This window comes from Rana temporaria, chromosome 7 (assembly GCF_905171775.1).
Source record: "Rana temporaria chromosome 7, aRanTem1.1, whole genome shotgun sequence".
Taxonomy (NCBI): Eukaryota; Metazoa; Chordata; class Amphibia; order Anura; family Ranidae; genus Rana; species Rana temporaria.
The window spans coordinates 205,605,626-205,627,420 of NC_053495.1; the positions used below are offsets into that span (position 1 = coordinate 205,605,626).

Sequence of the window (21,795 nt, forward strand, 5' to 3'; positions counted from 1 at the left end):
GTGTATATTAGGGTGACCAGACATCCCCGGTTTCAGGGGACAGTCCCCTGATTGAGGACACTGTCCCCGGACCAAGTCTGTCCCTGGTTTTGTCCCCAGATTGGATTTTATAGGGGGCAGGGGCAATTTCAAAGACAGTCAGTGCAGAATTAAAATTAAAAAAAATTGAATTACACACCCCCGCTCCGCCGTGCCTACTAGCATAGGGGGGTTGTATTTTCCCATTATCTGCGCCCCCTTCTGATGATCATGTGCTGGTCGGAGCGGAGGGAATATTTCTTCAGTTTCGGGCACATGCCCATTCAGCTTCGCTCGCATGTTCTTCTGCCTTGGCTCAAATCCTGGCCAGCCACCTGCCTATCTCCTTGCCTTCCCTGGCGGAGTGATCTTCCTCCGCTCCCCATCCAGTAGTAGCCGGGGCCTGAAGAGTAAGACTTGAGAGGCTGTGAGGCGGGCGGCGATGGGCAGAGAGTCGCTGATTGCCGCCATTACTAGTAAAGAAAAAATATGTCCCCGGATTTCATTTTAAAAATCGGGTCACCTTAGTGTATAATGTCACTTTCACTTTCTTGTAGTTTGCGTTTTATTGTACGTTCCAGCAGAGAACATAAGGAAGATGTCAGTATCACTCCTCTTTCTGCTCTCTCGCTATAGCGTAACAATATAAATCAAAAGCTGACATTAACTCTTTTTCCATCACTCCCACACATCCGCCCTTAACAGTCATGGCGTCTACACGGGCTCTTCCTATACGTCACGTCCGGTTAAAAAAAAAAAAACAGCTGGCTGCTTCGAATGTAGCCCCGCCTGCTGCTTGGGGCGTGGTATCCAATCAGAGGACAGCGCCGACGGTTTCTGGCGTCCGGTGTCTTGGTTACCACGGCACGCCTGCGCTCCGGCAGCCAATCAGAGGCAGCGGCGACTGGAGTTTAAAACCCTCCACGGCGTGGCAGAGAGAGACCGTTAGTGATACCGAGTGTGAGAAGGAAAGCGGAGAGCACGGAGGTGAGCGAGACCTGGAGCTCAGATTATACACCGAGCTGGGGTGGAGGAGGACGGCTCGGGGCTCTGCTATTGGTGGTTCCCCTCTCTGGATGGGGCTACGGGGGGGAGAAGATTACACCGACCTCCATTCTATCTATTATACCGGCCTCCATTCTATCTATTATACCGGCCTCCATTCCTTCTATTATCACACCGGCCTCCATTCCTTCTATTATCACACCGGCCTCCATTCCTTCTATTATCACACCGGCCTCCATTCTATCTATTATCACACCGGCCTCCATTCTATCTATTATCATACCGGTCTCCTCATTATTCTGTACCGGCCTCCCCTCCCTTATATTGCACTGACCTCTCTTATGTTGTACTGTGTCCCCCCCCCCCCCCCATATTATTGTACTGCCTCCCCTATATTATAACTATCCACCCCACCCCAAATTTATACTGTATTGGACTCCCCTCATATTATACAACCCCCCCCACTATATACCGGCCTCCCTATCATTATGTAATGTTCTCGTTTACCGGCCTCACCTCCCTTATATTGGCCTCCACTGATATCTTCTGTTATAATACATTCTATTTTATTGGTCTCACCTCTCCTTATATTCCATTGACCTCTCCTATGTTGTAATGCGCCCCCCCCCCCCCACTATTATTTATATAAGACTGCTTCCCCTATATTATATACAACCCCCCCTTATCATAATATATTGTAAGGGGGGTATTGTATATAATGAGGGGAGTCCAATATGCTATAATTTGGTGGGGGGGGGATTATAATATAGGCGAAGCAGTCCAATATAAATAATAGTGGGGGGGGGGGACATAACATAGGAGAGGTCAATGGAATATAAGGAGAGGTGAGACCGATAGAATGTATTATATAACAGAAGAGATCAGTGGAGGCCGGTATAAGGGAGGTGAGGCCGGTATATGAGAACATTACAGAAGGATAGGGGAGTCTGAGATATATAGATATATTCTCTGACTCCCCTATCCTGTAATGTTCTCATACCGGCCTCGCCTCCCTTATATTGGCCTCCACTGATATCTTCTGTTATATAATACATTATACTATAATATACCGGCCTCCCCTCCCCCCTATGTTTCATTGACCTCCCATGTTTTGCTGTACTGGCCTCCCTATATATCCCCCCCCCCCCCCACTCAAATTCTACCATACTGGACTCCCCTGTCATATTATTCCAGCCTCCTCATTATTCTATCCTGGCCTCACCACCTCTCCTATGTTATGCTTTACTGCCCTCCCCATATTATGCTGCCCACCCTCATATTGCCCTGGCCTCCCCTCCATTATTCTATCCTGGCCTCACCTACCCTTATATTTCAATGACCTCCTATGTTAAACTATACTGCCTCCCAATTATTATTTTGTACTGGCTTCCTATATAATGATAGTGGACTCCCCTCATAATATACTACACCCCCTCCTGTCATTATACCATAATATACTGTCCTCCCTTATCATTGTGTAATGCTGCTCTATACTGGCCTCCCCCTCGCTGCTCTATACTGGCCTCCCCCCTCGCTGCTCTATACTGGCCTCCCCCCTCGCTGCTCTATACTGGCCTCCCCCCTCGCTGCTCTATACTGGCCTCCCCCCTCGCTGCTCTATACTGGCCTCCCCCCTCGCTGCTCTATACTGGCCTCCCCCCTCGCTGCTCTATACTGGCCTCCCCCCTCGCTGCTCTATACTGGCCTCCCCCCTCGCTGCTCTATACTGGCCTCCCCCCTCGCTGCTCTATACTGGCCTCCCCCCTCGCTGCTCTATACTGGCCTCCCCCCTCGCTGCTCTATACTGGCCTCCCCCCTCGCTGCTCTATACTGGCCTCCCCCCTCGCTGCTCTATACTGGCCTCCCCCCTCGCTGCTCTATACTGGCCTCCCCCCTCGCTGCTCTATACTGGCCTCCCCCCTCGCTGCTCTATACTGGCCTCCCCCCTCGCTGCTCTATACTGGCCTCCCCCCTCGCTGCTCTATACTGGCCTCCCCCCTCGCTGCTCTATACTGGCCTCCCCCCTCGCTGCTCTATACTGGCCTCCCCCCTCGCTGCTCTATACTGGCCTCCCCCCTCGCTGCTCTATACTGGCCTCCCCCCTCGCTGCTCTATACTGGCCTCCCCCCTCGCTGCTCTATACTGGCCTCCCCCCTCGCTGCTCTATACTGGCCTCCCCCCTCGCTGCTCTATACTGGCCTCCCCCCTCGCTGCTCTATACTGGCCTCCCCCCTCGCTGCTCTATACTGGCCTCCCCCCTCGCTGCTCTATACTGGCCTCCCCCCTCGCTGCTCTATACTGGCCTCCCCCCTCGCTGCTCTATACTGGCCTCCCCTTCCTGTATGTCAGATCTTCTCATGTTGTACTGCCCTCCCCCCTAACATATTTGTCTTGCTTTCCCTTTTTATAATGCTGGCCTCCCTATAATATCCCCCCTCCACACAAATTATACTCTACTGGACTCCCCTCATTATTATACTGGCCTCCCCATCCCCACTGACCTATTATGTTCCCCCCCCCCCCCCTGTTATATTTATATTGTATTGGCCTCCCTGTATTGTATTAATAAAATGCTCACCCCCACCTCCCTCCCATATTACACTCGCCTCTCAATGTTATATTATACTGCCACCCTTTCTTGCTATACCATACTGGCCTCTTTATCTGAAGGGGGGCAGAGGCTGGCGTGGGGGTGGCTTTATCCGTAGGGGACAGAGGGGCTGGTGTGCTGTAATCTAGTTGTCCGTCCCTCATTCTCTCTCCTGCAGATTAGAGATCATGGCTCACTTTGTTTTTGAAAACGACCTGAACAGCATCCTCAAGCTGGACGCCCCAATCACAAACGCCCCCATGGCCCGCTGGCAGCGGAAGGCGAAGGAAGGGACCTGCTCCTCCACCAATACCTCCGTGAACACCAGTGTCCTGTCACCGATGAAGGCCGCAAACCGGTCACACAGCGCCAGCAGGACTCCATCCAGGACCCCAGGTGTGTAACAGGGTGGTGGGGTGTGTGTGTACGGGGGCCATGGTGCAGGAAACCATGAAGGTCCCCCCCCCCCCCTGATCCTTGGTTCCCTTTATTACGGTCCCACAGTGGCCCACCTTCCTGCTGTCCCTTTACAGTGGTGGAACGCCAGGGCCCAGTCACAAGTGAGACCTTTGCCATCCAGGCAGTTCTACCACCGGTGTGTTGTATGTGGGTTTTTTTTTTTTTCCCTTAATATCTATCTTTCCCTTAGTGCAGTCCTCCTTCACTTACCTCATCCCTCCATTTTGCTTTTAAATGTCCTTATTTCTTCTGAGAAATCCTCACTTCCTGTTCTTCTGTCTGTAACTCCACACAGTAATGCGAGGCTTTCTCCCTGGTGTGGAGTGTCGTGCTCGCCCCCTCCCTTGGACTACCGGAGAGTCAGGACGCCCACTAACACACAGCTCCTTTCTCTATCTGCAACGTAGAGAGCGTCCTGACTCTCCTGTAGTCCAAGGGAGGGGGCGAGCACGACACTCCACACCAGGGAGAAAGCCTCACATTACTGTGGTGAGTTACAGACAGAAGAACAGGAAGTGAGGATTTCTCAGAAGAAATAAGGACATTTAAAAGCAAAATGGAAGGGTGAGGTAAGTGAAGGAGGGCTGCACTAAGGAAAAGGAAGCGATTTAGGGGGGAAAAAAATTATATATATATATATATATATATATATATATATATATATATATATATATATATATATATATATATATATATATATATATATATATATATATATATATATATATATATATATATATAAAAAATTTAAGGCAGCTGAAAAATTGGTATTGGCCCTGAAAGTGGTTGTAAACCCTTACAGACCACTTTAACCTACAGCAGGCATATGCAATTAGCAGACCCCCAGCTGTTGCAAAACTACAAGTCCCATCATGCCTCTGCCTCTGGGTGTCATGCTTGTGGCTGTCAGTCTTGCTATGCCTCATGGGACTTGTAGTTCTGCAACAGCTGGAGGTCCGCTAATTGCATATCCCTGACCTACAGGTAAGCCTAGATTAAGGCTTACCTGTAGGCGCTTGAAATATCTCCCAGACCTGCACAGTATAGGAGATATTTGCAAATTGCCATTCAGCGATTTCTTCTGCGTATGCGCCAGCATTGGAAGATGCATGCTGTGCTGTTTCTAACGTGGGTCATGCTGTGAGTGTTGAATCGAGATTGGAGGTTTTTCTTTTCTTTTTTTTTTTTTTTTTTTTTTATACGATTGTGCAGCTCTACATTATGTGAAACTTTTCTTAAAACAAAGCTCAAGCGGCATGCTGCCAGGGCTTCCATCCTCGCCTGGTCTTCCTTCTGGGGTTGGTGACTCTGGCCCTTTGGACAAGCCGCCATAATGTCACTCCTGCACGTGCGCCGTGGATTACAAACGGGTGTGGCGTTCCTTCAGAGCGCAGGTGACATCACCGGTTGCATCGAGTTTAAATATCTTTTAAACCAGGGGTAGGCGACCTGAGGGCTCTCCAGCTGTTGCAGAACTAAAAGTCCCATCATTCCTCTGGGAGGAATTGTAACTGCCTTGCAATGCCTTATGGGAAATGTAGTTTCACAACAGCTGGCGGGCACCAGGTTGCCTACCTCTGTTCTAAATGGTGCATGTTTAGGAGAGATTTACTGTACCTAATCAGTAAGCTCGCCTATAGCTGAAAATGATGTAGGAGTTTAGTCCCACTTTAAGTGGGCTATTGGGTTGACATTAATGATATATTTTGACTTTCAGGGAAGTCGCAGGGTAAAATGCAGGGCACGCCTTCCAGAGCCGGAGGAGATCGCTTCATACCCAACCGGAGTACAATGCAAATGGATGTAGCCAGCTTCCTCTTGAGTAAAGAGAATGAGCCTGAAGACCTATCGCCAACCAAGAGGGTACAGTATACTCTGCTACATTCACTCATGTTGGCATCATACCGCAGAACAGTCCTTGCATTGTCCTCCATGTTCCATCGGGGTGGGCTTGCTGCAGGGGTGGGCAGGAGAAGGCTGTCCTGGGCACTGGTGGGGGTAGGTATGATGGAACAGTACCTGGTAATGACCTGCCCACAGCTATACTGGCTTGCAAGTGTATTTCCATAGTATTGTATGGAGGGGGGGGGGGGGTGTATTAGTGTGACTTGCACGGCTTTTCCCAAATCTCCCGCTGGGGTCTAGCACAGTACATGCACAGAATGGGTTGATGTTACAAATTTTATTTTTATTTTTTTCACCCCCAAACAGGGCGCTACTGATATCTGTCATGTGTTTTTTTTTTACAGGAGCAGCAGAAGGCTTGGGCTGTCAACCTGAACGGCTTTGACATGGAAGAAGCCAAAATCCTAAAGCTTGGAGGCAAACCCGTTAATGCCCCTGAAGGTGTGTAGAGGAAGAGGCTGTACATGTACTCGGAGCGCAGACCGTCTGATGTAGATTCGCCTACAGTGCTCAGTCTGTATACTCCTGACAAACTTTTGTCCCCAGTGTTTCTGCACACCCTAGGGCACAGGTGTCAAACACAAGGCCCGTGGGCCGAATCCGGCCCTCCAGGCCGTTTCATGTGCTCCTCACACCTCTCCTTTAGCTACAGGAGAGCTCCAGCCCCCTACTTTCTGCTTTTGAGCAATGCATCCAGCAGCATAAGGAAAGGGGGTGCACTGTGATGTGGGGACTCAACTTCTGATGGTGGGGGGGGCCTCTTCATATCTAATGTAAGGGAATGCGCTGGACATCTAATCTTACAGATACAACCGGCCCTTTTAAGAACAATCATAATGCTGATGCGGCCCACAATGAAATTTCGTTTGACACCCCTGCTTTACATGATCATCGCCATCACAAGAAATTGAGTTTGCCACCCCTGCCCTAGGGGTAGAAGGCTTCGCTAGTGTACATCTGGGCTCTGAAAGGGAACTGAAGAAAGGTCTTCAGATGCGAGGGGAAAATGTACAACTTTGGGGGCATGTGGTGAATTTGGCTTTGTAGGGCTGCCTGTCTATTCCCAGTCTCTTATCCCCCCCACCCACCAAGTTGTGCCTGGCTTTACAGTGTTGCTGACCTAACCAGTGAATCCAGCATTGTGCTGTCTAGTGCCACCATCTTTGGTCCTGACGTCATTGGGTACCTCTTCTGGTCCAGGAAGCCCCCTTAATGTGCACCAGGCCTGCCCTTCAGCTTTTGGGGGGGAAGTGAAGCATCCTGGGATATGACCTGCATATCTCAGGGAGGAAGCTTCAGTCTCACCCTAAACAAGCGCTGGCAGCTGGAGGGTACAGTGGGGTGGGTATAAAATGCAAGGTGAGCACAAGATGTCCAGTTTGCTTTAATCTAATGGCTGCTTGCACATCAGATGTAGGTTTGCGTTGCTCGATGCGACTGGTCCTCACAGTATTTTCTTCTTGCAGGCTATCAAAACAACCTGAAGGTTTTATACAGCCAAAAAGCAACCCCTGGATCCAGCAAAAAACCCACCCGATACATCCCGTCGATGCCTGACAGAGTCCTTGACGCTCCTGAGATCAGAAATGATTATTGTAAGTCCCGTCTTGGATAATCCTCGCTTTCTTTCCTGTCATACCTCAGGCCTCTAATCCTTGTCTACATTTCAGATCTGAATCTGATCGACTGGAGCTCACAGAACCTGCTGGCTGTAGCTCTGAATGACTCGGTCTACCTCTGGAACTACATGAGTGGAGACATCATCCTCCTACTACAGATACAGCAACCAGATGAGTACATTTCATCCGTCTCCTGGATCAAAGAGGGGAACTATCTGGCTGTGGGAACCAGCAATGCTGAAGTGCAGGTGGGTTTCATCTGGAGGCGGATGGGCACTGGTACAAGCAGATGGAGGGGGATGAGGACAGCAGGGCAGTGTGTAACGGAGGCATGTACGCTGACGACGGTGTCAGGGCTCGGCAGCCCTGATATATCGGTGTTGGCATACAAGGGGAAGGGTATAGCCAGGTTTTAAAGGGGCCAAATTATACAGCACAAGCACTGTGCTCCATAGCAGACTTTAAGCATGGGTGCTCAACCTGTGGCCCTCCAGCTGTTGCGAAACTACAATTCTCATCGTGCCTCTGCCTTTGTGAGTCAAGCTTGTAACTGTCGGTGGCTTGCAATGCCTCATGGGATGTCTAGTTCTACAACAGCTAGAGGGCCACAGGTTGAGCACCCATGCTTTAAGGCAGTGGTCTCCAAACTGTGGCCCAGATGCAGCCCTATGCTTCTATCGGCCCTCGGGACATTGTTTTGACAATGAGGCACCAGTCCTCTCACTGACACCATCAATTGGGCAAAATTCCTCCCAAGACCAATGATGGGGCACTAGTCTTCCCACTAATGCTATTAATGGGGATTGCTCTCCTTGAGACAATATGGGGCACTATTCCTCCCACTGACCCCATCAATGGGGCACTGCTTCCCCTACTAAGACCAATTATGGGGCATCATTCCTCCCACTGACACCATTGATGGCGCACCATTCCTTCTGTTAAAACCAATAACGGGACAATGTTATTCCCCATGATGCAGAGACATGTTCTACTCACATTGGCCAATTCCTCCCACTGACACCATCACTGGGGCACTGCTTCCCCCAAGACCAATTATGGGGTATCATTCCTCCCACTGACCCCATCGATGGGGCACTGTTCCTTCTACTATGATGAGGCATCATTCCTCCCACTGACCCCATTGATGGGGTACTGTTTCTACTACCAAGACCAATAATGGGGCATCATTTCTCCCATTGATGCCATCGGTGGAGCTCTATTCCTTCTGTTAAAGTCAATAACGGGGACAAGGTTTACTTCCGCTGATGCCGGGACATGTTCTACTCACATTGGCCAAATTTTGGCCCCCCCTGAAGCCCAAAGGACAGTAAACTGGTCCTTTGTTTAACAAGTTTGGAGACCCCCCCCCCCCCCCCCTGCTTTAAGGGAACAGGATCTTGAACAAAACCTTTCAGAATTCCAGGTATGTATATCGTGTTGCTCTAATCCAAACTGCACAATGTCACCATGTATACACCATGGCTGATGCCCCTGGAAGCTGAAATTCACTAGATGCCACTACTAGGTGATCTGTTGTCAGTCTCTCAGTTCATCCAATCAGAACAGTTTTTGAATTCATTTAGGACAGGGATCCTTAAACTACGGCCCTCCAGCTGTTGCAGAACTACAGATCCCATGAGGCATCGTAACACACTGTCATTCAGACATGACTAGGCATGATGGGAATTGTAGTTCCTGAACAACTGGAAGGCTGTAGTTTGAAGACCCATGATTTAGGAAATGCAAAGCATTCTCTGTGCTGAGCGGCCAACCTTGTGGAGGTCACTGTAGTGCAGGGATCTTCGAACTACGGCCCTCCAGCTGTGGTGGAACTACACTTCCCATGAGGCAATGTAAAACTGACATTCAGACATGACTAGGCATGATGGGAATTGTAGTTCCTGAACAACTGGAGGGCCATAGTTTGAAGACCCCTGCTGTAGTGTATCTGTGATTTCCAATGGCATTGGCCAGCTATTGTATGTATATTGCATCATTTGGATCAATGTAACGATGCAAATGGCAATACCTGGAATTCCACTCAAAAGCAAGTAATGGCAAATCGTCTTGGATAAATAAACCTCTTTGGGACTGACACAACTTCTGTGAGGACAGTTGGTGTTGTGTCACTAGAGGAATTGCACTTGGAATAGAAGCTAGAGTTTTACTGTGAGGGCCTATCACATGTGTGTTTGAGTATTCTAACATCTTATCTCCCTTCTCCAGCTCTGGGATGTTCAGCAGCAAAAGCGTCTGCGTAATATGGCCAGCCATTCATCACGTGTTGGTGCTTTGACCTGGAACAACCATATCCTGTCCAGGTGAGTCTGTTCAAAATGCAACTTTATTTACAGCCTTCATAGACAATAGAAGTTTCTTTATGGAATGTCATTTCTGGAGTAGTTTGGTATAAAAAAATTAAGATACTTAAAGTGACTAAAGGTTTGTTTTGTTAGTCATACCTCCTCTGCAAGGGGTTTGCACATTGGCCCCAATCCTCTTGGGTGGCACTCTCTGCTCCTCAAATGCCCCCACATGGAGTCACATTCCATGGGGGCACTTGTGCAGGTGCACTCCTGAGTCCTGCTGCAGCGCAAAGGTTTTCAACTTAATGCATAGAATGAAGAGGATCCAGGCTGCCTTGTGCAAATCCACTGCAACAGAGCAGGCAAGTATAACAATATGTGTTTTTTTTTTTTCTATTTAAAAGTGCTGGTAAAGGCTTTTTTTTTTTTTTTTTTTTTTTTTTTTTAAAAGAGGTTATAAACCCTCATGATCCACCTTGATGCACCCTATGCATTAAGGTGACATTTTTTGGTAGTGACCAGCCCCTTTTATTTTTTATTTATTTAAATTTGCCTAAGTCTCAAATTTCCCTCAGCAGGGGCGCTCTGTCCCTCACTCCATGGGGTCCCAACTGTTTGGATAGATAGCAGTTCAGCCATTGGCTCCTGCTGCTGTCAATCACTTCAAAAAACAAATGTCACTGCCCCTACCTATGACTGGTCTATACAGTAAGGAGCGCTGGAAAGGGCATGTATATATACAAAAACATAGACGGGTGAATTTGAGCTTGGATATTCTATGGTTTTGTATGTATACATGCCCTTTCCAGCACTCCTTACTGTATAGACCCAGTCATAGGTAGGGGCAGTGACATTTGTTGAAGTGATTGACCGCAGCAGGAGCCAATGGCTGAAGTGCTCCCTGATGGTCCATAGACATGAATGTCGTCTTGGCCCTGCCCCCAGGTGCCCGTGTCATTGGAATTGATTGACCTCCAGTCACCTTCCCTCTATCCATCAGCATGCATGTGCTTCCACTGAGACTTTAAATTTTAGAGTTAGGACTGCAGTACACAGAGAGCCTTGACGGGGCCTGCTGCCTACACATGCATTTGCAAATGCGTGCAACTAAACCGTTTTTTAAACGCATACTGTTAGACAGGTGAATTTGAGCTTGGATATTCTAACAGTATGCGTTTAAAAACAGAGGTTTGGTTTCACGCATTTGCAAATGCATGTGTAGGCTGCAGGCCCCGTCAAGGCTCTCTGTGTACTGCAGTCCTAACTCTAAAATGTAAAGTCTCTCAGTGGAAGCACATGCATGCTGATGGATAGATAAAGGTCAGGTGATTGGAGGTCAATCAATTCCAATGACACGGGCACCTGGGGGGCAGGACCAAGTCGGCATTTATGTTTATGGACCCTCAGGGAGCACTTCAGCCATTGGCTCCTGCTGCTGTCAATCAAATCCAATGACACAGGCACCTGTGGGCAGGGCTAAGTCTGGCATTCATGTGTATGGACCCCCCGGGAGAGCACTTCTCCTAGGCGACTATCTGATGCAGGGAGGGCTGCACAGTGGAGGCAAATATGACATGTACAAGTTAAAAATACTTCACAATCTCAATTTACAATGTAAAGTCTCCAAGGAATTGTGATGTCATAATGCATCCATTCACCCATGTTGCAGGGGTTTTGTGCAATTTATCTAAAACAAGGCAATTACGTTTCCTACTTCCTTGGGGAGAAGGAAAATGGATAAGCGGATAACTCCAGCGTTATATATTTTTTGCATTGTGTACAACTGTGGATGTGTGATCTTTCTGACTCTTGTTCTACTTTGTTATCCCAGCGGTTCTCGGACTGGTCAAATCCATCACCACGATGTGCGAGTCTCTCAGCATCACGTCGCCACGCTGTCCGGACACACGCAGGAGGTTTGCGGCCTGAAATGGTCTCCAGATGGCCGCTACCTGGCCAGCGGGGCAAATGACAACCTGGTGAACATCTGGCCTTCTGTCCAGGGGGATTCTGGAGAGTTCACACCGGTGCAAACCTTCACACAACACCAGGGGGCAGTCAAGGTGAGCCTGTCCTGCATGTAGTATGGTGGATTGTTCCTGGTGTGATGGGCCCCTTTTTTATTTTTTTTTCTCTCCATGCATTAAGGTGAAAAACACCTTGCTTTCTCCAGCCCCCAAGCCCCTGTTTTACTTACCTGAGCCCTGAATCTCCATGGGCGTGATCCTGCGTTGCTTTCCTCCAGCTCCTGTGGGCTCTTCATTGGATGATGGCAGTGCAGCCATTGCTTCCTGCTGCTGTCAAGCAAATCAATGATGCGGCGCACTGGGGGGGCTGAGTAATACACACAGGAGCGTGCCCAAAAGTTAGCCCCCTTGGGAGAGCTCCTCCCAGAGGGGGGCTTGGCTCTTGCGGGGAGAGGCAGACAGCTGCCGAGGGACCCCAGAAGATGAGGATCAGGGCTTCTCTGTGCACAACGAACTGCACAGTGGAGGCAAGTATAACATGTTTGGTTTAAACAGAATACTGAACCTTTAAACAGCTCTTGCAAGCTGGGCTGCATGTGTCCATAGATGCACACAGTCGCACCCCCTGCTCCCTCATTGCAGGATTTGTCTGGCAGGAGCCAAAGGTTTTGATCTCTTCTGAGAGCTCCATTGTAGGGAGGATATTAATGCTCTTGTTTTCTTTCTTAGGCTGTGGCCTGGTGCCCATGGCAGTCTAATGTGCTGGCAACCGGTGGGGGAACAAGTGACAGACATATCAGGATCTGGAATGTGTGCTCTGGAACATGTCTAAACGCTGTGGACACCCACTCCCAGGTAAGTGGACTGCAGCTGGTTTGTGTTTGATCGCTTTGACATGGCTTGGCCTTGCTAAAAGCTCAAATCTCCTCCTCTAGGTCTGCTCTATACTGTGGTCCACAATGTACAAAGAACTCATCTCCGGCCATGGGTTTGCACAGAACCAGCTTGTCATCTGGAAGTATCCAACAATGACCCGGGTTTCAGAGCTGAAAGGTAAGAGCTACAATTACAATGGAAGTATACTCTGGGGGGCGCTAGAACTTGGAGGTTTTCCATCCCTTCCTGTCCCACAAGTGCCAAAGTAAAGGAAATTCCACTGGTTTTCAGTCCTGGAAGCACTCAGACAAGACTTTATTTTGTTTTTAACCACATAATCTCTGCAAGGCCATGAGTATGCATTGCATACTGGCACATTCTACTTGCCTTGGAACAAAACCCTCCAAGGTTACTGCTGAGACCACAAATGTCGGTCTGGCTTTTTTTTTAGATCCTGGGTTGGTGCCCCTCCCCATCTTGCCTAGAATAATGGTGGTGCCTCCTGATATGCATGATGTGCCTATCCCAGGATTCACTGGTGCACTATACTTTTCCATCCAGTAAAGGAGGGGTGTAGTCGGGCCTAGGAGAGCCAGCAGCTGTTGGAAGGCATTATGGCATCAGGCCCATGCAACGACTGCAGAGTAGGATCCTAGCATGACAATGCTTGGAATTTGCTTGGAATCTAGGAGCCAGGAACGCGTCCCGCCGAGCTCACACGCAGAAGTGAACGCATATGAAAGTGGTGGTCAAATGACACATGAGGTATCGCCACGATTGGTAGAGCGAGAGCAATAATTCTAGCCCTCTAACATGTAGTGTGTGTGTGTGTATATGTATGTATGTATGTATGTGTGTGTGTGTATGTATATATGTGTGTGTGTGTGTGTGTGTGTGTGTGTGTGTGTGTGTGTGTATATATATATATATATATATATATATATATAATTTCTCTTTCGTTCATAGACGGACACAGCCTTCATTGACCTTAGGGTTATGCTTCTTCCTACCAGGAGATTTAGGCAGAATTCTACAGCACTTAAGGTGTTAAAAACTTTCCTTCATGCCGCTCCTCCCAGGGGGCGTGGCTCCCCCAGGCATAACCCACACCCTGCTTTAGCAGCCTCAGTTTGTTTTCTGCCTAACGACAGGAGGTCAAGGCTCTCTCTGGAGTTCCTGGACTCTGGAGTTTTTTTCTGGCGATTTTTCTCGCTTTTTTATTGTTTTGTTCCTGCATTTTGAATCCTGCGATTCTTCTATCAACAGCCGACTGGGTGACAGGCTGGGTCCTCGACCCTTGTAGTCCCCCCATTTTCGGCCTTCGAGCGTGTGCCGGCCCTCAGCTCAGCTTTGGGACGTCCACGACAGGCCCCATTGCTCCAGGGGCGGCCGGGGAACTTCGGTTCTAGGGCACACATATGACCGGTCTCTATGGCTTTGTCACAGTGTGTCTGGCCGACAGCCATGCCGTTTACGGACGTTGGTTCTGTCTGGGATACCTCCAGCCGGGTAGTCGCAGGACAGGTAAGTAGTGGCCCCTTACTCAGGTAAGTGGTCTGGCTGGTGGTTTTCCCTGGGGAGGTCGACTGAGGGTCCGCCCTGCTTTCCTCTCTCCCCTTCCTCTCCCTCCTTCCCCTGACTGGGTAGTGGCTGTGAAGGGGGGCCTCCTGGGTTTTCTTTGTTACCACCGGAGCCCGTGTGTTGTTAGGGGTACTGTGTTGTTACTCTGGGGGGTGCTGCTGTGTTCTATGAGGTAATTTTTACCTCAGACAGCGGCCATCTTGGAAATCTCCTTGGTAACGCTGTGATTCTTTTCTGAGGTGACAAAGCTGCTGTGTTCTATGAGGTAATTTTTACCAGACAAAGCACAGCCAGTGCTGCTGTGTTCTATGAGGTAATTTTTACCAGACAAAGCACAGCCAGTGCTGCTGTGTTCTATGAGGTAATTTTTACCTCAGATGGTGGCCATCTTGGAAATCTCCTTGGTAACGATGTGATTCTTCCCTGAGATGACTCATCACAGCCTCTGGTCTTTTTTACCAGTTTTTAGTGCTGTGAAACGCTGTGAATCTTCCATGAGGTGAATACACATTATAACAAGCACATCAGAGCACACCTGAGGTTTTTCAGCTCCCTCTGCAGCTGGGTGGGGTGGTGAATACCGGGGGCCCCCATGCTCTGCAATAGCAGCAAGGAGGTGACCAGTGGGGTTTTTTTGTCCTGCCTTGCAGGGTGGGTGACTCGGCGCTGACACTATGGAACTCAAGCTATGCCTGAGTTAACCCTTAATGCCCCTTCCCCTGCCACATCTGTTATGTTGGCTGTACTGGGTTTCTTGCCAGTTTTGAAGCAGCTGGTGCCCGGATGGGGGGTAAAAAAGCGCCCCCTCCCTGAAGCCTGCTTCTGGGGATGACACAGAATCGCTGTTTTTTTTTTCTGGTTCTGTTATGTCAGAGGCTGCGGGTTTAACCCTTATGGATAGTGAGGATGACTCTGCTGCAGTCAGTTGCTGGCAAGAATTTGTTGGAGCTCTTGTTTCTGCGGTGCGTGAGACTCTAAAAATTGAGGATGTGGCGGAGACACCTCCGTGTCAGTACCAGCACACTACCACGCACCGCTGAAGGGTTTCCTTGTGTTCCTTATTTGGACAATATGTTATACAAGGAATGGGATGCACCGCAAAAAGTTTGTCAAAAAACTTTGCAACCTGTTACCCCCTTGAGGGGGGCTTAAAAAAAAAAAAAGTAGGTCTCTCCTCCGCCAGTGGACCCAGACTGCGCATGGCCACCACGTTGCCTGTGGAAGGGGCTCCTGCATTTCAGGATCCCGCTGATAGGAGAGTGGAGGCCGTGGCCCGCTCCCTATTCACGGTGGTGGGTTCGGCGGTGAGGCCGGCTCTGGCCGGGGCCCTGGTCAGGCCCCGACTTAAAGGGCGAAGCTCCTGCTGCAGGAGCTGGAAGAAGGACCTCTAAGGTGGCCTTGGTGATGGCCGTTAAGGGTGAACGGTCCTTTTTGGTCTTCCCTGACTGGCATCATTGAGGATGCCACGGGTGGTAAGCGCATGCTGTTCCCACAGTCTGGGAAGGGCTCGGGACCTCGCCCTGTACAAGGACCCTCCTTGCCTACCTCCGAGCGTTTTTTCGCTCGCCCTGTGCGGTGGGGGTAGGTCTACATGGTGCTTGAATCCCCGCTGCGGGGTAGCAGCGCACCTGATACCGCATGCCTAACAAGTCTGCGGACATACCTGCTTCCGCCTGAAGGTCTGCTCCCGCCCGTGTCTCGGGTGGGAGACTGGCTTCGCATTGCGAAGTGTTTTCCTTGGGGTACAAGATTGAGTTTCTCTCTTGTCTGCCAAACAGGTTTTTTCCCTCCGGCTTCTGGCCTCCTCCGGTTCGCCGGTTGACTCCGTCGGGGGCTGTCCAGGATCTTCTGGTCAGGGGAGTGATTGTGCCAGTTCCCTCGTTGGAACGGTCTCGGGGTTTTACTCCATTCTGTTTGTGTCCCCACGGAGGATGGGGCCCGGTCGATCCTGGGCCTCAAGTCCCTCGTTTTGTTTTGTCAAGGTGGTGTCGATTCGCTTGGTAATAGCGGCACTTCATCAGGGGGATTTTCTGGCATCCTTGGATGTCATGAACGTGTACCTGCATATCCTCAAACCACCGGAGATTCTGTGCTTTGCGGTCGGGGGGGGGGGGGGCCATTTTCAATGGTGTCCTTCCCATTCGGCGGGTTTTCGCCAAGGTGCTCATCCCGATACTGGCCCGGCTGTGACAGCGGGGGTTTGTTATCATGGGATGTCTGGACGACATTCTCCTACGAGCTTCTTCGAGCTCTGCATTGGTGGAGCCGTGTCTATCACGTGTCAGGCTCTCCGAGTGTTCGGCTGGTTTCTGGATTGTCCTGAAATCAGGGTTGATTCCGTCTCAGGGATACCTGGGACTGGTCCTGGATTCCTCCGGGGCGGGAGTGTTTTTCTCCTAGCGGAAAAACTTCAGACTCTGCTATCTGCTGTGCAGCAGTTGCCGACCCAGAAGCGGTCATCTCTGCGATTCTGCAGGAAGGTTCTGGGTCAGTTGGTAGCCTCTTTCGAGGCGGTTCCTTATGCCCAATTCCACGCCAGGGTACTACGGAGGGAACTGCTGTCATGATGGGACTAGCTTCCGTCATCTCTGGATTACCAGATTCAGTTTAGTCATCTGATCATGTCTCCCCTGGTGTGGTGGCTGGCGTTTCCGGTGCTTCGGGCCGGAAAGTCTTTTTTCTGCAGGCCACTGGACAGTGGTCACGACGGATGCCAGCCTCTCCGGTTGGGGAGGGGCGCTTGGGGCACCCAGTCAGCCCAGGGGCACTGGGCTCAGGTGGAGTCCTGCTTACTGATCAACGTTCTGGAGCTCCGAGCAATCAAGCTTTGCCTTGCCAGGTGGTCCCTGGATCTACAGGCCTGACCGGTCAGGATCCTGTCCGATAACACCACGTCCGTGGCGTAGGTTGATCATCAGGGAGGCACACAGAGTTCTGTTGCAGCGACGGGGGTCGCGCGCATCCTTTCGGTGGGCCAAAGGGTCCGTTCCGGCTCTATCGGCTGGGTACATTCCGGGAATACGGAATTGGCTAGCCGACTACCTAAGTCGCACTGCACTGGGCCAAGGAGAGTGGTCTCTCCACCCGCAGGTGTTTCGGGGTCTGCCGAAAGTGGGGCACTCTGGACGTGAACCTTCTAGCGTCCCGTCTCTATCGGTAGGTGCCACGGTTCGTGGCCAGGTTTAAGGACCCGTGGGCGGACGCGTCAGGCGCGTTGGTGGCTCCTTGGGGCCGCTGTCGCCTACTTTACACCTTCCCTCCTCGGAAGCTTCTTCCTCGCCTGCTGCGCAGAGTAGAAGCTGTAGGGATTCTATCGGTCCTGATTGCCCCAGATTGGCAGCGTCGCTTCTGGTACGCGGACCAGGTGCGTCTGCTGGCAGACGCCCCCTAGCGTCTTCCCCTGAGAATTGATTTTCTGTTACAGGGTCCGATCTTCCACCCTGTTTCACAGTCACCGGCCTTAGCGGCGTGGCTGTTGAGAGCCAGGGGCTTAAGGACCGAGGCCTATTGGGCTTGGTGGTCTCTACCGTGCTGCCTGCACGGAAGTCTACCTCACGTAGGTTTTTTCCTCATACATGGAAGGCCTACTTCTCTGTGTGTGGGGAGATGAACTGGCACTCTAGTACATGCGTTGTGTTCAGGATTCTGCTGTCTTTGCAGCAGGGAGTGGTTCAGGCTCTCGCCTTACGTACGGTTAGGAGCCAGATTTCTGCTCTGGCTGTTTTTACTTGCAGCGACCCTTGGCATCGCACTCCTCGGTGCGTGCGTTGGGTCAGGGGGTCTGGCAGGTGGCCCCTCCGGTGCGCCCTCCATTACCCCCATGGGACTTGAATTTAGTCCTTTCAGTGCTTCAGGATGCTCCCTTTGAGGACATTCGGGAGGTTTTTTGTTTATTGTCACAAAAGGTGATTTTATTTCTGGTAGCAATTACCTCGATCAGACGGGTGTCTGTCTGTTCTGGCGGCCTTGTCTTGCAAGGCTCCCTGCTTGGTCATCCGTAAGGATGAGGTGGTGCCGCAGCCGTTTTTTCTCACTAAGGTCGTTTCGGCTTTTCACTTGGATGTGGACATTGTTCTTCCATCCTTATGTCCTCAGCCGAAGAACCCGAAGAACCCGAAGGAGGCCACTTTACATTCTTTGGATGTGGTTCGGGCCCTTCGAGTTTACTTGTCGGCGACAGCTCCGTTCCGGATGTCGGACTCGCTGTTCGTGTCTGCGTCCGGTCCCAGTAAGGGCCTGGCAGTCTCGTCGGCCACCATTTCCAGGTGGATCCGACAGGTTGTGCTTCAGGCCTTTCGGGTCATGGCGCATTCGACCAGGGCGATCGGGGCCTCTTGGGCTTTCCGACACCAAGCCTCTGTGTTACAGGTGTGTAAGGCTGCGACCTGGTCGTCCCACGCTTTTTCAAAGTTTTATATGGTGGATGTGAGTGCATCTTCTGATGCCTCCTTCGGCCGCAGGGTGTTACAGGCGGCAGTTTAAGGTTGGAGTTCCTCCGTTGAGTAACTCCGGTTTTTGTTTGGGGTGTAACCTGTTTTTGCTGTGTTATTTTCCCACCCCTCGAATTTTTTGACACTGCTTGGGGACGTCCCTAAGGTCAATGAAGGCTGTGTCCGTCTATGAACGAAAGAGAAAAAAGGATTTTTGTACTCACCGTAAAATCCATTTCTCTGAGTTCATAGACGGACACAGCACCCACCCCTCCTTTGTTTGTACTGCTTGTTACGAACTGAGGCTGCTAAAGCAGGGTGTGGGTTATGCCTGGGGGAGCCACGCCCCCTGGGAGGAGCGGCATGAAGGAAAGTTTTTAACACCTTAAGTGCTGTAGAATTCTGCCTAAATCTCCTGGTAGGAAGAAGCATAACCCTAAGGTCAGTGAAGGCTGTGTCCGTCTATGAACTCAGAGAAATGGATTTTACGGTGAGTACAAAAATCCTTTTTTATATTTATATATATATATATATATATATATATATATATATATATATATATGGTGATGGCAGTGAAAACGTACAGGGGAAGCTCCATTAGCATTGCTGGTTGACTTTTCATACCAACAGCCACCAAGATGGTGCCAGATTCAGAAGGCCACAAAGCCTCGCCCTCAATTACCGCCCAATGCAATTGTGAGCGCATGGAGACGCACAATGCCCCAGGTCACTAATTCTAGTCGCAATTGTGACCTGGGGCCCATGGTTTGTCAAACCCTGGGCTAGGGAGTATCCTTTCTGTAAAGAACACGGGGTAAGAAGGGGGGCAGCTCAATCAAAGCCACTGCACCCCATCTTTTGTTTTCAGATTTAAAGCGTTGCTCCACCTAAAAGGTGCCGCATTTGGAGTACCTAGTTGACAGCTCAGGTGAGGACACCACTGGATTCCTGGACAGGTAAGTGCCCTAATGAGTAAGCAGCTACAGTATTTGTAGCTGCTGACTTTTAAATGCATTGCCTAGTCCAGTGATGGCGAACCTTGGCACTCCAGATGTTTTGGAACTACATTTCCCATGATGCTCAACTCCAAAACGTCTGGGGTGCCAAGGTTCGCCATCACTGGCCTAGTCTTTGATTCAGTACATTGCTGGGGATCTCCAGGTAGTTGGGCATGGGACAAGAGACTCGGTGGATGAATGACTTGTATAGCGCTACTCATGCAAACTGAATCGCCTCTGGGCGCTTTTCCAGTCAGTGTCTGCTTGGCTGGTGCGGTCATTTTACCCAGTAGGATCGTGACACGCTTGGGGGGGGGGGGGGCTACACACAGCCGGTAAGACTGGGTTCGCATGTATGCAGGTTACAATTCTCCCCATCCAATTCACATGATGACCGTATGACGGTCTCTCTGGAGCAGGTTCATACAGGTCAAGAGTGGCTGCAGTCCAGATTGCAGATAGGTTGCATGTGTGTTTGGGTCTGGTTCAGGTGCTAATTCATGCAAAAAATTGCCTCTGAACCAGTAAACTGCCACCAGACCCCCAGCCATGAACCTGCAGCCACACATGTGAACCCCCCCCCCCCCCCCCTGCAGCCTAAGGCATTTGAGTTAAAATTCAACAATTGCACTACATGCACAGTACCTACCCCCCCCCCCCCTTTAATTACCATCCTTGTATTCTACAAAGTTAAAATGAGCCGTGTGTCGTCCCCTCCAGGTCACAGCGCACGGGTCCTCAATCTCGCGATGAGTCCAGACGGTTGCACCGTGGCCTCCGCCGCAGCAGATGAGACTTTGAGACTATGGAAGTGCTTCGAGGTAGATCCCGCCACAAAGAAGGAAAAGGAGAAGGCCAGGAGCAGCAGCAAAAGCATCATCCATCAGAGCATCCGATGAGAGCCGACCGCCCCCTTTTTTATTTTATTTTTTAATCATTCACATGTAAATACTTAAACTTTTATGTTCTCATTGCCTGTAAATGTGTTGAATCGCCCTTTTGTTTTTATTTTACGGTCGCTTTTATTGACCGCTGTAACATTTGGCTAATGTATTCCTATAAACTGGCTACACATTTGTATGAACAATGTTCAATTAAACCTTTTTAACAATGTGCCCAATTTTGTGACACTTGTGGGGGGGGGGGGGCACTTTTGCATTCAAGGGACCTTATTCTGACTAACAGATCTTAATGTTGTAATCCAAGCTGATTGGCTTTCTAAATTTTTCAGGCTTAAAAACAAAGCCATCTTAAAATGCATGTGAGTGACAAAGGGAGGGGGGGGGGGAGGGTTTTGGGGTGTTTGGTGGCTTTTAAGTTCTGGCCGTGAGCAATGACGGGTCTAGTGTACACATGGGAGTTCAAGGTTCAAAGTGTCGTTTTATTATTGGGGCCCCAGCCAATTGCAGCTGGTAAGGAATGACGAACTTCTTTCAGACACTAGGGGGCGATCTATTAAAACTGGTGCATGGCGGCCAACTTCAGCTTGTTCATTTAAACTTTGGCATTGAAAGCCGATTGGTTTCCATGCAGAGCTGCGCCAGATTTTGCACATGCCGGTTTTAGTAAATGACCCCCTGAATGTTGGAGCCAGGGAGGGGATAAGATTAGCAATGTTTTTAAAAAAAATACCAACTTCTCTGCCCAATTCTTTCTTATTGGACTACAGAACCTCTCCCCAGTCCCTTAAAGTGTGAGGTGTTCTGTACTTGCAGGTAAAGGGGCTTGGCAGGTCTGCTTTTTAGATTTTGGTGCGATATTGGAGGGAAGTTGGGAGCTCTCTGGATTTCTGGCATCTCAACAGGTGTTCTGTATCTGCAGATGCAATCTGGAGAAAGTTGCATACGAATTAAAGGGACTGATGGTGTCTGAGAAGGAGCGCAATTTTTTTATTTATATTCATGTAAACTGGTTTTTACTAAATTGTCTAATAAAAGTTGTGATAAAGAAAATTGGTATCTCATTGCTGCAGAATATGTATGGAGCTATAAGAAGCTGGAGCAGGGATATGCAATTAGCGGACCGCCAGCTGTTGAACTAC

General features: G+C 49.9%; 1 protein-coding gene across 2 annotated transcripts; it reads left to right on the plus strand.

The window, feature by feature from the left end:
- The first annotated feature begins 896 nt into the window (after positions 1-896).
- Positions 897-20,869, plus strand: CDC20 (cell division cycle 20). Of its 2 annotated transcripts, XM_040360880.1 has the most exons (11): positions 897-1,005; positions 3,792-4,009; positions 5,790-5,935; positions 6,322-6,418; positions 7,444-7,572; positions 7,648-7,844; positions 9,823-9,917; positions 11,734-11,965; positions 12,599-12,724; positions 12,805-12,922; positions 20,475-20,653. In XM_040360880.1, exons 2-11 carry the CDS (start codon positions 3,802-3,804, stop codon positions 20,651-20,653), a joined length of 1,527 nt encoding a protein of 508 aa, XP_040216814.1. In that variant the 5' UTR covers positions 897-1,005; positions 3,792-3,801. The 2 variants fall into 2 exon arrangements, with proteins under 2 accessions (XP_040216814.1, XP_040216815.1); XM_040360881.1 differs by lacking the exon at positions 897-1,005 and having other exon boundaries at positions 3,802-4,009; positions 20,475-20,869.
- The last annotated feature ends 926 nt before the right edge of the window (positions 20,870-21,795 follow it).

Bases quoted from the DNA above. Each gene is read 5' to 3' on its own strand.
- CDC20 (XM_040360880.1), top strand. From the start codon at position 3,802: ATGGCTCACTTTGTTTTTGAAAACGACCTGAACAGCATCCTCAAGCTG. The intron at 6,419-7,443 runs GTGTGTAGAGGA...TTCTTCTTGCAG, and splicing joins ACCCGTTAATGCCCCTGAAG to GCTATCAAAACAACCTGAAG. The intron at 7,573-7,647 runs GTAAGTCCCGTC...TCTACATTTCAG, and splicing joins TGAGATCAGAAATGATTATT to ATCTGAATCTGATCGACTGG.